Source organism: Penaeus chinensis, chromosome 33, assembly GCF_019202785.1.
Source record: "Penaeus chinensis breed Huanghai No. 1 chromosome 33, ASM1920278v2, whole genome shotgun sequence".
In the NCBI taxonomy this organism is placed as follows: domain Eukaryota; kingdom Metazoa; phylum Arthropoda; class Malacostraca; order Decapoda; family Penaeidae; genus Penaeus; species Penaeus chinensis.
The window spans coordinates 4,230,236-4,245,235 of NC_061851.1; the positions used below are offsets into that span (position 1 = coordinate 4,230,236).

Genomic DNA, 15,000 nt, shown 5'->3' on the forward strand with positions numbered 1-15,000 from the left:
GACGTCGGGATGCAGACGGCCGCCTCGCCTTGCACAATGCTGCGACTGCTGGAAGCTCCAAGCTTATCAAAATTTTGGTACGCGGGCGAGGGAGCTCCACCATCAACTTCAAGGACAAGGAAGGAAGAACTCCTTTGCACTGTGCGGTGCTGGGGGCGCGCTCGTTGGAGGCGGTGACCTCACTCCTGGACTTTGGGGCGGCCATCAACTCACAGGACCGACACGGTGACACAGCCTTGCACATGACGGCTGGGCGGCCCTACAACCACGTGGACGACGAGTTCGACGGAATGTGTTTGGAGCAGCTCCTGTCCCACGGGGCCTCGGTAGCGGCAAAGAACAACGAAGGACTGAACGCCCTTTCTCTTGCCCTTCGGCGGACCATGTGGTGGGGACGACCCACCGCCAGAGACTATGTATTACATGCTGTGCAGCAACTAGTGGCCAAGGGAGCCTGCATTCAAGACGGCTTTGCAATGTGGCGCATGGTGGAGAGTTTTCCGTCGCTCGTACCCATTGCCCTCAACAGATCCTTTCGAGCGAACACCTCCGCTCGAGATTCACCCCTCCTTCAGCTAGACCTCGATTTTGGCCCGTTGACGGTCGATAGCCAGCAGTTGTGCGAAATCCAGCGGCAGAGGCCACACAACCCTCAAGCAGAACTGCCCCTCCCGCCGCCCCTTCTTCGAGACTCCGAAGTGGCAATGCTCAACTACATGATGTGGGCAGGACGAAAGAGCCTTCTGAAGCACCCACTCTGCCATGCCTTCCTTCACCTCAAGTGGTTTAAAGTGCGTAAATACTTCCTGGCCAATGTGTACTTCTACTTTTTCTTTGTCCTCAGTCTTAGTGCTTTTCTCCTTTCCTCCCACAACTGCCCCAATGATCCGGAGGCTGCTAAAAACGAGACTTCATTAAACGACTCGGTGTCTAACTCAAGTTCCGCCGGTTTCAGTTTCAATGACCTAAAAATAGATGGGCCATTGAGATGTGGTTGGTCAGGTGAGGACGTGGTGGGACTCACGTGGTGGTGTCTAGTCATATTTAGTGCCTTATTGGACTTGCGTGAGATCGTCCAGATTTTCCAAAATCCATTCATTTACATTCGCAATCTCGGCAATGTGATTGATGCCACGCTGGTTGTGTGTGTGCCGCAGATCCTGGTCAGTACTCTGGAAAACAAAGAATGCTGTCTAGCAGAGTGGCAGCAGAGTGTCGGCGCCATATCCATTATCCTGGCCTGGGTTCGACTGATGCTGTTTACTGGACAGTTCCCCAGTTGCGGCGTCTATATCGTCATGTTCTCCACTGTGGCCAAGAACGTGCTCAGGTTTCTACTCATGTATGTGCCAGTCCTTGTAGCCTTTGCTTTAGGATTTCATGTGCTGCTTCGCTCGAGCACCACCTTCCAAGACTTAGGCAAATCCCTTGTTACTGCGCTGGTAAGTTTTGAGCTTTCTCTTATGTCATACCTACGATCATTATAAATTGCGCTAATTTTTATGTTCAGATTTTACTTTGTTCTCAGTTTATTCTGGACTGTAAAGAATTCTTCCATTCAAAACTCTCAATAATGTTATATTTTGTATAACTCTTTCCGTTCACTGTTATGGTTATCTTTACAAAACAAATAATTATTTTTTTGTGGCTCTTTTTCATTCTGCAAGAGCCCAGAAATCCTGATAATCATCTCAAAATACTCATCTGCTCTATTCAATATCCATGGTAATCACCATAGTCATCAACTCATCACGTAGTCAACACCTGATCAACAGCGCTACTGTGTATATATATATATGTATATATATTTTTTTCTTGGCAGGTAATGATGACTGGAGAGTTAGATTACGAGTCAACTTTCCTCACACCACAGCCTCCCATACCCCCTGAGTTGCAGGTGCTCTCAATCTGCATTCTGGTGGTGTTCATTGTGCTGGTCTTCATTATACTCTCCAACCTTCTTGTGGGTCTGGCTGTGAGCGACATGTATGCTATTAAACAAAGGTAATTTTGAAGATTTAAGATTTTGTGATATAGGGCACTATGAGTTAAATTATATGCATACGAACACAGCACGAACGTGAACAAGAACACGCACAAGCACACATACACATGTCTATCTGTTTATCTAATATAATATGTATATAAAGTGAATGCTAATGTGTAAAGTAAATCGTCACTACAATTAATTATTACTTTTCCTTTGTCAGATCAGAAGTGTTGCGTCTCACTAGGCATGTGGAACTGATGGTACAGATTGAGAACCTCTTCGGGAACAGCCTAATTCCCCGCAGACTTCAGAAATGTCTACTGAGTAGTATCAGCCTCACTTCTGGTCTTGCATCAGATGTCACGGTGTCTGTCTATCCCAACAGAACACATGGCTTTGCAGATACTATATTCCTGTTGCTTATCAGAATAGTCAGATCAAGGAGGCTCCTTACCAAAATCTTTGAGATTTTTGTATCAGGATTCATAGCCCCTGAGTATGAGCCCTCACTCCCCTCTCAGCTCATGGGAGAAGCTGTTAACATGGCACTTAGAGAACATGAACTGGACAAGCGAGAAGAGAGACTTCACCTCCGAGCATTGCAAATAGGACACAACAAACAGGCAGGGTCTTCCCAGCAATCTAACACCCAAGTACCAGTTACCCTGAGGTCATCAATCATTAGGCCTTCTTGTGTAGAGAGAGCATCCTGGAGATGGACTCTGGCAAGTGACACTGATGTAGAAGAAGATGGAGACCTCTTTCACCCCTCAATGCAGCAACAGGCATCATCATGGAGCTCATGGCATCCCTCCAATTCAGGAGCCCAGCGGAATGTTTTGCCTGACTCACATGCTCGTCTTGATGAACTAAGGAAACTAGTTATTAACCTTCAGGCAGCAGTTGAGACATTGTCCACAACGGTGCAACAAAACCAAAGTACATATAGAACTGTCCATGGAGCACATTCTCTCAATGATGTTACTGTATAAATTATGCTGTTATCCATTACCTAGCATACTAACATTTTACAAGTTAGCTTTTAAATTGCAAAGTTTATTTATTATATTTGTGTTAGTCACATGGCATTTGGCAAATATTTTACGTGTGACTGACAATTTCATATAAATCAGAGCATTTATATACATGCACATATTTATATATGAATATTTTGTTTCTTAGTTTTAAAGCAGTTTAATATAAATGTACAGTTTTTTCTAAAGAAAACAAAATCCAGTGCTTCATTGCTGTACTTCAGGTATTAGACTGTTATTACTATATATAGTTGAAATGAGGAAACTCAAATCAACAACTAAATGTAAATCTAATATCTGCATAGCTTTATGAATATATCGATATAATACTGAGTAATTTGCTTCTTGCAAATTATTGTTTATAAGCATTGGAATGATGAGCAATTGCCAAGTGGCACTTTGGCCATGGTTTTCCTGTCTCTATTAGAACAGGGTATCTGTATATTACAGTATACCAGATATTCATGTAAACTCCATTGAGTATGATATGAAGGTGTGTAATATATCTATGTATGTATATATCAGGTGTATATAAGCCACAATGCTGTAAGATTAGTTTTGTATATATAAAGGTGTTGCTCACTGCCAGTGAGTAGCTTAAGCATTTGTGTATATAAATAGTCACTAGGCTTTTATAATTAACTTGTCATACAGATATAGTATGTATGGCTGGTTGTACTTACCTGTGATTTTCAGATATAATGAAAGCAAATGTTAAAATGCAGTAAAGCTACTTATCAATTTTGGAGGATTTTATCATATGTGAGGTTAATGTTTGCATTGTAGAAATTAACAGTTTATATTTTCTAAGTATGCTGTGTCATTACTTGCAATACATACAGTGACTAAGATGTTACTTTAAAGTTTATGATATTTATACATATAAATTTAGTTAACTAGGAGTAAAAGCATCCAACTTCAACTCTCTAAAAGTTCAAGAGAAGCTTGAGAACAAAGAATTGTAGCGCTGTGTTAACAAAATACAAAAAAAGTTAAAGCAAGCTGGATAATGCTTACAAGTCTCTGTAACTTGTTAAGTCTAAACTAAAGTTTTTTAGTGCTTCTAAAACCCTATGAGAAACTTTGCTTCCTTTTGTTAATGCTAGATGTTATGAATTATCTACAATCAAAAGATTTGTTTCAGGTTGTTTTTATGCGAGTCTATCAATGCCACCGGGCAAGGCATGTACGTGCATGCCATGCCCACTGTGAGTTTACTTTAATTGTTTTTACACAGAGATGGCTACACTTGCACCAAGTCACCAATGAGCCAATTTCAAGTTCTGCCTGTCTCGCTTTTTACCTTTTTCTTGATTTATGAAAATATATACGTTATCTTATTTTGTTGTTACTAATGTTTATAACATTATAGTAATTATAATGTCTATAATAAAAGTAATACCATCAATATTCATAACATTAGTAAAAAGAAAAAAAAAAAAATCCCGTCAATTCAAGCAAAGGTGAAAACAACCAACTTTCCTCAGCTTCTTTAACACAATTTTCTTATATTATATTTTTCTATATTATACAATTATTAGCATTTATTTTATCCTTCACAAAACTACTACAGTGTATTTACTTGTACCTGGGTGATTTTTAAGACCACTTTATTTTTGTGTAATTTTGTATACCAGTGGAATTTGTGATATATACAACATACTAGTAGCATCATTATTCTTATTTTCATCATTATTTTATTATATCATCATCCATTCATTCTTCTTACTCTTTATTTCATCCATTCTTGTTATCTCCTTTGTCATAATACTTTTATAACCACCGTTATAAAATATATTTATCTAAACTTTTTGTATATACTTATTATTCAAAATCTTCTTATACAGAAGATTAATCATATGGAATGTTTCCAAGCTTTCTATTCTGATTACTCAAATCGAAACTGTATGGAAAACTCATAATCGCAGAGCATTATAATGTTGCAATAAGAACAAATGTTTGTTTCATGGTGCTGTAATCTGTAATCATACTGATGTGTATACTTTATGCTGATTATTTGATGGAACTATTCTAAGGTGTATGTATGTATGTATAGTTTTATATATAATATAAAACTTCTTTTCATTAAAAAATAAATTTGCCTTTAAATTTTATATTCCTATTAAATTTACTCCAGTCAGATATTTGGATATCTGAAGTCCCTAAACTAAAAATAAGTTATTAAAAATATAAAATAATGGGTGTTAAAAGGAAGGGCAAAAAATCATTCTTCCAGTGTATTTACTTGGAAATACAAATATTGACATTAATTTTCAGAAGGTTGCTTGGAAAAAAAATGACAAGGAAAAGTATATGCACATGCACAGTGTAAAATATATTCTACTCTGAAGTATATCAAATAACTATACATATACATTCTAATATTTTTAATTCTTCATATAAGTTGAGTTCAAGGAAATATTTGAATTTATAATAAAGATGTACACACTTATTTCTGAGAAAACATATATATCCTCTGTGTTAATTGCTGTACCATTGCATTTTCAACAGGATTGATGGCCATTAGCTTGGGCCTTGATGAACCTGGGGACACTCTAATGTGAAGAAGACTACAGAGTGAGATCAGCTGACGCTGACAACCACTGACTGCCTGCAAGGAAAAGTATATTTGATTACCATCAACTTATGAGTTTGCCTCAGATGCTAGCTACACACCATACTGTACAGAGACAGAGATAGAGAGACAAGGACAGATACTGTGAGAAACATACATACACACAAACACAGAGAAACAGTGACAGACTAAGCTGCAGAAAGAGAGGGAGTGGAATGAAAGGAAGGAGGGAGGGGAACTGGAGGGAGTGAGAAAGAGAGAGAGAGTGAAAGTGGGAGGAGGAGGATAGGAGGAATGGATGGAGAAAGAGAAAGTAAGAGAGAGAGAGAGAGAGAGAGAGAGAGAGAGAGAGAGAGAGAGAGAGAGAGAGAGAGAGAGAGAGAGAGAGAGAGAGAGAGAGAGAGAGAGAGATATCAAAGAATGACTGAGACAGACAGACAAAATGACAGAGACAGGCCGAGGCCAAGATAATGACTGAATCAAGGCAAATGACACAGAAAATGTGAGACATAATTTACCCTTACCTTTCACAACTTGTAATCAGCCTACATCACAAAACCAAAGGGGTAGATTTTCACATACCTTAGCCAACTGTGCTTTCAGGGCTGGGTTGGTTCTTGCTTCAACTTTCTTCACGTTCATTTCTTCTGTGCTCATACCAATAAGGTTTTGCAGGATCTTAAAGACAACAGCAATAGTTAACAGAATAATAATGATGACAATAATAAAAGGGATAATGTAAAACAATAACACCAGGAGTAATGACATAATAATGATATTTCTTTTAACTCCTCTGGTGAGCTAGAAAGTACAATGCAACCCTCCTCTTCAGCAAGCTTATATTTCAACCATGTCAAATCTTATGAAAATTTGTTTTTTCTAGATTAAAATAGTTAAAAAAGTGATAAAGAATGAACAAAAACACAAAATGGGGCTCAGGTTACAGCCGACCATGACCAAACAAAGGATATCGAGGACCTTAATTTAGTTTTGCAATTTTACTCATTGTAACTGGCAAATACACTAATTCACCCTAGTAATACAACCAACGCTTGCGTATTGTATCTGACACATACTACACTGGCTACAGTGTGATGATATCATGAATAAAATAAAATCATATTTGAGGTGAGATTAGTTTTAGCTAATTTGGATCAAGCTGCTTTGGGCAGATTTAGGAAAAGCAAGAGAAAACACAGGGTGACAAAATGTACTAAACTGAAGCAGAAAAGAATGCCATTTACTGACTCCATAGATACATAAGCAGAATCCATTTTTCATAATATAGAATAAAGAAAGAAAACATTACGGGATGGGAGGAAGGGAGATGGGAAAAAAATTGGAGTTTTTCCATCTCCAGGAAGAACAGATGTTGCACTCCTTCTAAGCCATCAGGAATCATAATTCTCCGGATCTGTGGCATATATTCCTCAAATGGTATATCTAACACAGTCCACAGGCAACAGGTGAGATTACTTGATGAGAGGTAAGGGATTCCAGGCAGTACATATCTCCCGGTAACTTATTCTTTCACAATATTTAAAAATGTCAATGAAATAGCCAAACATGATATTATGTCATGGTGATGATAACAGTTATATGAATAATAATGATAGCAATACTGGAATGGTACCAATAGCAGTGGTAAAATTGGTAATAATAATAATAAATAATAATAATAATTTTAATAATAATAATAATAATAATAATAATAATAATAATAGTAATGCCAATAATAATAATAATAATAATAATAATAATAATAATAATAATAATACCAATAATAATAATAATAATAATAATAATAATAATAATAATAATAATAATAATAATACCAATAATAATAATAATAATAATAATAATAATAATAATAATAATAATACCAATAATAATAATAATAATAATAATAATACCAATAATAATAATTACAATAAAGAAATAATAATATTAATAATAATAATAATAACATCATCATCTATCATATTGATAACAATAATAAAACAAAACAAAAACAATGCTACTACTACTATTAACCACAGGCCCCTGGGGAAAATGAATAAAAAATAGGGAAAATGCTGAGCTCATTTTTTATATTTTTGTAAAATGTCTCTGCACATAGATGGCTCTGCTAGTGCTTAGCCACAAAGGAGTCAATAAGTAGACCTTGTGACACTACCTAATTTCACCGAATTTCCATGAATTTGCAGAAAAAACATATTTTTTACTAATGCTATGAATATCGATGGTGTTATTTTTATAACACCATTAGTAACAGCAAAATATGATAATGTAAAATATTTTCGTAAATCAAGGAAAAGGGTAACTGGGTGAGACAGACAGTCCTTGTAATTGGCTCATTGGTGACTCAGTACAAGTATAGCCATCTATGTGTAAGAACAATTAAATAAGTAAACTCACAGTGGACATGGCATGTATGTACGTGCCATGCCCGTCAGCATTGGATTAAAGATAATGATGATGATAACAACAAAAATAATAGTAATCGCAATAAAAAAATTCAAACAATGAATATAAAAATAATACTACTACTGATACTAATAACAAAATAGTAATAATAGAAGTAGTAGTCATAGTAGTAGTAGCAGTAATAGTAGTACTAGCAGTAGTAGTAGTAGTAATAATAGTAGTTGAGTAGTAGAAGTGGTAATAGTAGTAGTAGTGGTAGATTAGAAGTAGTAGTCGTAGAAGCAGAAGCAGAAGCAGAAGCAGAAGAAAAAGAAGAAGAATAAGAAGTAATAGTAGAAGTAGAAGTAGTAGCAGCAGCAGTAGTAGAAATAGTTGTAGTAATAAGAATCATCATCATCATAATAGTAGTACTAACAATAACAGTACTAGTAGTAGTAGTAGTAGTAGTAGTAGTAGTAGTAGTAGTAGTAGTAGTAGTAGTACAAATCTATTAGAAGGCAATTCTAAGTCTATTATCATCATTACTGTTATTGTTATCATAATTAAGGTTAAGAAGGAAGGCAGAAGGGGAAGGGGGAAAGGAAGAAGGAGAAGAAAGGCGGGATTTAAAGAAGAAAGAAAGAGGGGGAAGAAAGGGGGATTAAAAGAAGAAAGGGAAGGGGAGGGGACTGAGAGAGGAACGTGAGGGGGAAAGGAGAGCAGGCTGAGAGAGGAAAGCAGGACATGGGAGTACAAGAAGGGGGAGAGGGAGCGAAGGAGGCGGAGAGTTCACGGAAGAAGAGCAGGGAAGTGGGAGGGAGCAGATAGAGGGTTTAAGGTGGAAGGGAAGAAATGAAATCAAGGAAAATCTGGGAATGAGAGGGGGTGGTACAGTGGGAAAGGGAAAGGGTGAAAGGAGGTGAGAGGTAGAAAGTGGTGAGATACAATACTGAACATTTTTTATTCTTTGGAATTTACACGGGTCCTACTTATCATAACAACAATAATAATAATAATAATCACAACAATAACAACTACAATGTTAACAATTATAATAACAGCAGTAGCAATAATGCTAGTAATATGGATGGGAATGTTCATGAATACAATTTCAATAAAAAATATCAATAATTATATCAGAGTAATAATAATCATCATACGAAAATTATTGTTATCAGAGAGCATGATATAAAATCTACAAAGCAAAGTGCATCAGTTATAAAGCATAAATTAAATAATTTCTTTCAATACTGACCTGGTCCTCAATATCCACTTCACATGAAGCTGTTCCGTCGTTGATGATGACGGTCAGCTTCCACTTGCCTTCCACTTGTTCCAGACGTGAAGTCAAGGTCATGATGAAACCCTTTACAACAATTTCCTGAAATATCATGTAAAATTCCTTTACTGTTTCATTAAAGAAAATCTACAACTTTTCTTCTGTTTGTCTGGTTAACCCACTAATGTTGGGAGTGCATGCATACATGCCTTGTCCACTTTCTTTAATTTAATTTAATTTTGCTTACACATAATGGCTATAGAAGCAAGGAATCGGTAACTAAGTTTACCTAGGCTAATCTCACATGTTGAACCCATTCTCTAAATTTTCAGATTAAAAAAAAAAAATTATTACTATTATTATTGCTAATAATGGTATAATAATAACAGTGTTAAAAATAACAAGAATAATGCAAACAACAATAATAATAGTACTTGCAATAAAAACTTTTCCTAAAAATTAAAAGGAATGGGGTAGTTAAGGTCAGATAGGCCTAGTAATTGACTCCTTGGTAGGACTGATAGAAGGGTACAGGTTAAGGACAAAGGGTGATTAGATCAAATATAGGGTATTTATGCATCTGAGGAAGGAGAACAGGCTGCTAACTCAATGCCACCGGGTATAGTAAGTACGTACGTGGGATGTTCACAATACCCTCACTTGCTGCATACTTTTTGAGGATAATAAAAGTAACAGTTGATGCTGGTATTAGTCTAATGAAAAGGATAAGTTTGGGATCTAACTAATCATGATGTCTTTTTGTATGAAGTGTTTCTCGCCTTCTTTTGTTAATTTTTGCAACTACCCATGGGACAATGCATACCAATCATATACCTAAAAATATGAATACCTAGGCATGGAGTGGTACAAATTACAGTGTAAAATATATAACTAAGTTTTAGATTCCTGCAATCAGTTTATAAGTTTCACAAACCTTTGTCACTGCAGGACTTTCTGGCAAGAAGCACAAGTAGCTGAAAGGTGGCTCCTGTTTAATGGTGTCAGCTACACTTCTGTGTTCTTGCTTTTTGCTAACTGGAGCTCCTGGAGTTTTGAATTCTTTACTCTTGCCTGATGAAGCATTTTTCAATTTTAATGCTGAAGACTGGTTTGCAGAAGTTTTAGATAGAGAGGAGCTCATGGAATCATCATCTAGGGAAATATCATCCATAAAATCATCATCATCTATAGTGTACACAGTAGGTGAGTTAGATCTTCCGGTAACCTTTTCTGATTCTTCAGGTCTAGTAAGAAAGTTCTTGAGACTCGACTGTTTTGCTGGAGGTTTGGTGATTTTTGCTCTAGCAGCCTGACTTAAACTTGGTCTTATTTGTGAACTAGAGCTTCTGGATGATGTGCCAGTAAAAGGGTTTGAAGAAGCTGACTGAAATGAGTTTCTTTGCTGAGAAGACCCACTAGAGGATGCTTTTGCTGTAGACTGCTGCTGTGCCTGTCTCCCAGATGCCAGGACAACCTCTTCGTCAAAATCATCATTGAAGAAGGAATCATCAACATCCATCTCAAAGTCTTCATCAACACCTGAGTTTCTATTTCCAGCCTGACCATTCGTTGTTCTTGCATTACCACTGTTTCTGTTATGCCCAACATCTCTTTGATTATTACCGTTAGTCCTCATATGTCCATTCTGACTACCTAAAGATGACGCCTGGCTCTCTATCTGACTTAGGGCTGCCTCAAACTCAGCATCAAGAAAATCATCATCACCCAGGTCATCTAAGTCATTTGCTGGTACAGATGTAACATTATTCTGTAAATATCAATTCAGTCATCATATTTAAGCACTGATAATGTGGCAATAAGATTTCAAAATGTATTTTTCAATCATTCAAAATATAATCCTTTCATCATTACTATGATTACTGTCAAGAAATATTTCCTAAACCTAAATTTAGTCTAACATTCTCCAACTTACAAGTAAAAGGGGGAAAAAAGGAAGAATAAAAAGCAAATCATGAAGAACAGAAATGAGCATTTATGTGTACACATACACAAATACACAAAACCATAAACAGAGGTAAATAAACAAACATATGAAGTACCTCACCTGTGACCTGTTGGCTGTTTGAAGTCCTCCAACCCTGTTGTTTTGGGACCGGTTTACTGTAGGATTTAGCTGCGATGGATAGTACTGAGAGGCTTGGCTTGGAGGAATTTGGGTGGGGGCTATATCCTCAAACTGTTGTGGCTGTTGCGTCTCTTCCATGCCTCTACAATGGGAAAGTTGCATGAATATTTACTGATACTACTAACAATAAAAGCATTCAGATACTTAGGTTCTTCCAGAATACAATGTTATGTATTCTAAAATCATAAAAACTTCCAAAATTTACACCAGTTATTCTTACATATACAACACAGCAGTTTCAAGTTGTAACTGTAGTATATAATCATATGAAAAAAAAAAAGAGACTTACAGCTTTCGAGCAAGAATATTTTCCAGAGCATTTGCTACGAGTAAGGACTCTACCTCTCCACCTAACACAGTCAAGTTCTCACGGGTGAGAAGAAGTACCCCGTGCCTTGAGGTAATGTTTCCCGAAATGAGAACCTGCAAATACAGGTTGCCTAATAATGCTGTGACAGTACACATATAATAATATAGTATTCAAATGGAATGAACTCTTTTACCAGTGGAAGAATGAGAGGAAAAATTTAATTAAGAAAAAATAATATGCATATATTTCATGTTGTATTCAATAATATATTTAACAAAATTAAAAATCCCTGCTATCTGACTTACCTTTGTACCAGGTTTCAGGTTATGGTTCAGTGCTGGAATCACTCGGTACTCCATCCCCTGTACAACACTTGTGCCATCCGTCAACTGCATCATGAGCATTCTCGATGGCTTAGGTTCCCATGCAGGCTGAAGCAGGGGCGCATTTTATTTGTATTATAACATTTTGGAAATTGTATCATGAAATTGTAGTATTAATACTAAGTAAGACAAGTTGGAAACAAACAGAGAAACAAAACAATAAATAACAACAATTATAATAAAATAAATTTTAAAAAATAATAAAAAGAAGCAAAAACATATGGCACAGTTTGAGACAAAAACAAACAAAGATTAAGTGGACGAGAAACAATAATCATGAAGAATACTGGAACTAGAATGGTCATGGGTCAAGAGGGAGTTGAGAAACCAAAATATGAAAGAACAAGGAAGTGACAGATATGAGGGAGGTTAGACTGATGGAGGAGTAAATTCAAGATAGTAGGCAAAGGAAGAAATGAATTCATCTTCATTGTACAAATTCCTTATGTAAAGAAATATAAAATAAACATAGATGGAGAGATACATCAGTTTACAAAACACACACACATAGATGAATGTATGATGTATGTTTGTGTTTGTATATATGTATGTATGTGTGTGCATATATACTTTTAGGTATGTATATGTATATGTATATGTATATGTATATGTATGTGTGTGTGTGTGGGGGGGGGAGTGATGTAAAGCAATGGTGTGGTAGCCTAGATAATATTAAGTGATTTGCATGCATTCTCACTTACAGCTGCCACCACTTGCTAGTTTGGTATGAAAAGGGAGCAGCTGTGTATAAGTCTCCCCTGCCAGCTCATAGCTGGTACAGATGTAACATAGCTTCTCCATCATCAAGACTTCTGCAATGCTTCCTTTTGGCCACTGGGGTTACCTGTCCCATCTGCATCCCAGTGGGTGCTTGAGGGGCAAAGCCCACAGGACCCCCACAGGTGGATTAGGGGAAATGCAGCCAGCCAGCCCTCTATATATGAGCAATGTCAGCAGGAGTGGTGTCCACCCAGAGTGACTGGTTAAGGCTAAACCTCAAGTGGGCCATCAGACTGATGGCTTGGAACGTCCACTCTTTGTGATAGGATAAGCAGTTGCCACTGCTGTCGAAGGAACTGAAGTTGCTGCGAGTTAAGGTGGCTGTTCTCTCAGAAGTGAGAAGACCTGATAGTGGTGTGATCAGGGAGGGTTGCTACACCTACTACTGATTGGGCCACAGTGATGGTCACCATCTTCAGGGAGTAGCCACAGCCATCTCCAGCAGACTTCAGCCCTCCGGTCGATGAGTGTATAATTGTATTGAGACTGACGCTTGCATTTGGCTTCATGTCTCTTATTGCTGTGTTTGCTCTTATTGCTGTTTGTAAACTTGATGTGAAAAGACCAAACTCGTACTGTGACAGACAGCTGTCCTCGGTAAATGTTCACATTGTTCTGGGTGACTTCTGTACGATATCTAGCAGCAAGAATAGCCTCCTTTTCTGGGACTTTGCAAGGTCCTTGAAATTAAGGGCTTCTGCCTCCTGGTACAAGCACTCTGACCTGCATCATTAGACATGGTACAGCAATGTGGCTAATGCAGCCAAGGAGATTGAACTCATCCTTGTTAGTACTTGTTGGAAGATCTTCCAGAACTGTGGGGTATATCTGTGTGCTGAGTTCTGTGGTACTGATCATAAATTAGTTGTGGCTACTCTCTGAGGCCACTCCAAAACTCCCTGTTGGTCTAATGATCACCTTAGGGTGTTTCATGTGGAGGTTGAGGGAGAGGGAGTATGCAAAGGGGTTTGCTGAGGTTATCTCTGGTAGTTTCGCAGCACTCAGAAACCTGACGAACCTTGCACTGCTGTGGGACACTTTCAAATGTGTAACACATGATGCAGCTCAAGAATTGACTGGCGAACACCCAAGAGCAAGACAGAATTTCATCTCACAAGAGACATTGGAAGCCACTGATACATGCATTGTTCCCTGGTGTGCTTAGGAGGTCAAAGGCCATTTCTTAGTAAATGACCTAACAAGCCCAGAGAAAATTGAACTCCAACCATCCTCACAGGCGACTGCAGTCCATTCAGTAAGTGGTACTGAAGTGCTGTAAAGTGTGGTGGGCGCTTGTCAGGCTTCTTCCTATTAATTCAGGAATAAGGTAAGGCTGTGTTCTAACACCAACACTTTTCAACGCTTGTATGAACTAGATACTGGGAAGAGCTATTGCCCAGTCATTGTGGAGCAACTCTAGGCAATATCAAGGTTACTAATATTGACTTTACTGACAATTTTGTTATTCTCTGGAGTCTCTGGAAACCCAGGTGGCTCCATATGCATTTAGCAATGAAGTGTAGCCCCCTAGGTCTAGAGGTCCCCTGGACCAAGACCATGACCAACATCCAGGGGTGGTATTCATGAAAGGTCTTAAGACATTTACATCATTATATACTCTATGAAGATAAATGATTGCAGTAATATGTTAACCTATATACTGCAATAAAGCTTACTTCTATAATGACAATTGTATTACACATTTTACATGTTCAACTAAAATTAGGCCAATCATAGGTTTGTTGTTATTGAATCAGCTGTGAAGGAGCACGGCTCCATTTGTATTTTCAAATAGAAAATTGCTGTCTTTGACTTGGTAAACTTATCTACGGCTATGAAAGGACTGTCTTTAAAACTACAATGCAATTTTGTATTGATTATGATTGAAAAATCTTAGAAGATCCTTTTAATTCCTTCTCAAACGTTAATTTAGTCTTTTTATTTCTTTTTCTTTATTTTTCTGATATTTTCTCTCCACATCCACAAGGACTCATTAATTTTGTCCTAACACGTAAGATCTGTTTTAATTTCTTCTTATGCAAATATTCCTCTGTTGAAGATTATTCTGCTTTGCAAATGATAAGAAAAGCTTTGAGG

At 37.3% G+C, this 15,000-nt stretch overlaps 2 protein-coding genes across 10 annotated transcripts in view; one reads left to right on the forward strand and one right to left on the reverse strand.

Annotated features, from left to right (window-relative positions):
- Positions 1 to 4,340, forward strand: part of LOC125042969 (transient receptor potential channel pyrexia-like) — a 33,409-nt gene extending 29,069 nt beyond the window's left edge. For all 9 annotated transcript variants that reach the window (XM_047638820.1, XM_047638822.1, XM_047638816.1 and 6 more), the window contains 3 exons: positions 1 to 1,442; positions 1,823 to 2,004; positions 2,211 to 4,340. The exon at positions 1 to 1,442 is cut by the window's left edge and continues 919 nt beyond it. In XM_047638820.1, coding sequence (XP_047494776.1) covers positions 1 to 1,442; positions 1,823 to 2,004; positions 2,211 to 2,982 — 2,396 coding nt within the window. In that variant the 3' untranslated portion in view covers positions 2,983 to 4,340. The remainder of the gene's footprint in view (positions 1,443 to 1,822; positions 2,005 to 2,210) is intronic.
- Positions 4,341 to 5,246: 906 nt separating this feature from the next.
- Positions 5,247 to 15,000, reverse strand: part of LOC125043031 (recQ-mediated genome instability protein 1-like) — a 14,853-nt gene continuing 5,099 nt past the window's right edge. Inside the window, exons 4-17 of the mRNA XM_047638982.1 lie at positions 14,359 to 14,495; positions 14,104 to 14,211; positions 13,779 to 13,930; positions 13,513 to 13,621; positions 13,094 to 13,208; positions 12,825 to 12,957; positions 12,411 to 12,415; positions 12,046 to 12,171; positions 11,720 to 11,853; positions 11,350 to 11,512; positions 10,219 to 11,052; positions 9,261 to 9,386; positions 6,182 to 6,277; positions 5,247 to 5,635 (exon numbers count right to left, since the gene is read on the reverse strand). Coding sequence (XP_047494938.1) covers positions 5,474 to 5,635; positions 6,182 to 6,277; positions 9,261 to 9,386; positions 10,219 to 11,052; positions 11,350 to 11,512; positions 11,720 to 11,853; positions 12,046 to 12,171; positions 12,411 to 12,415; positions 12,825 to 12,957; positions 13,094 to 13,208; positions 13,513 to 13,621; positions 13,779 to 13,930; positions 14,104 to 14,211; positions 14,359 to 14,495 — 2,400 coding nt within the window. The 3' untranslated portion in view covers positions 5,247 to 5,473. The remainder of the gene's footprint in view (positions 5,636 to 6,181; positions 6,278 to 9,260; positions 9,387 to 10,218; positions 11,053 to 11,349; positions 11,513 to 11,719; positions 11,854 to 12,045; positions 12,172 to 12,410; positions 12,416 to 12,824; positions 12,958 to 13,093; positions 13,209 to 13,512; positions 13,622 to 13,778; positions 13,931 to 14,103; positions 14,212 to 14,358; positions 14,496 to 15,000) is intronic.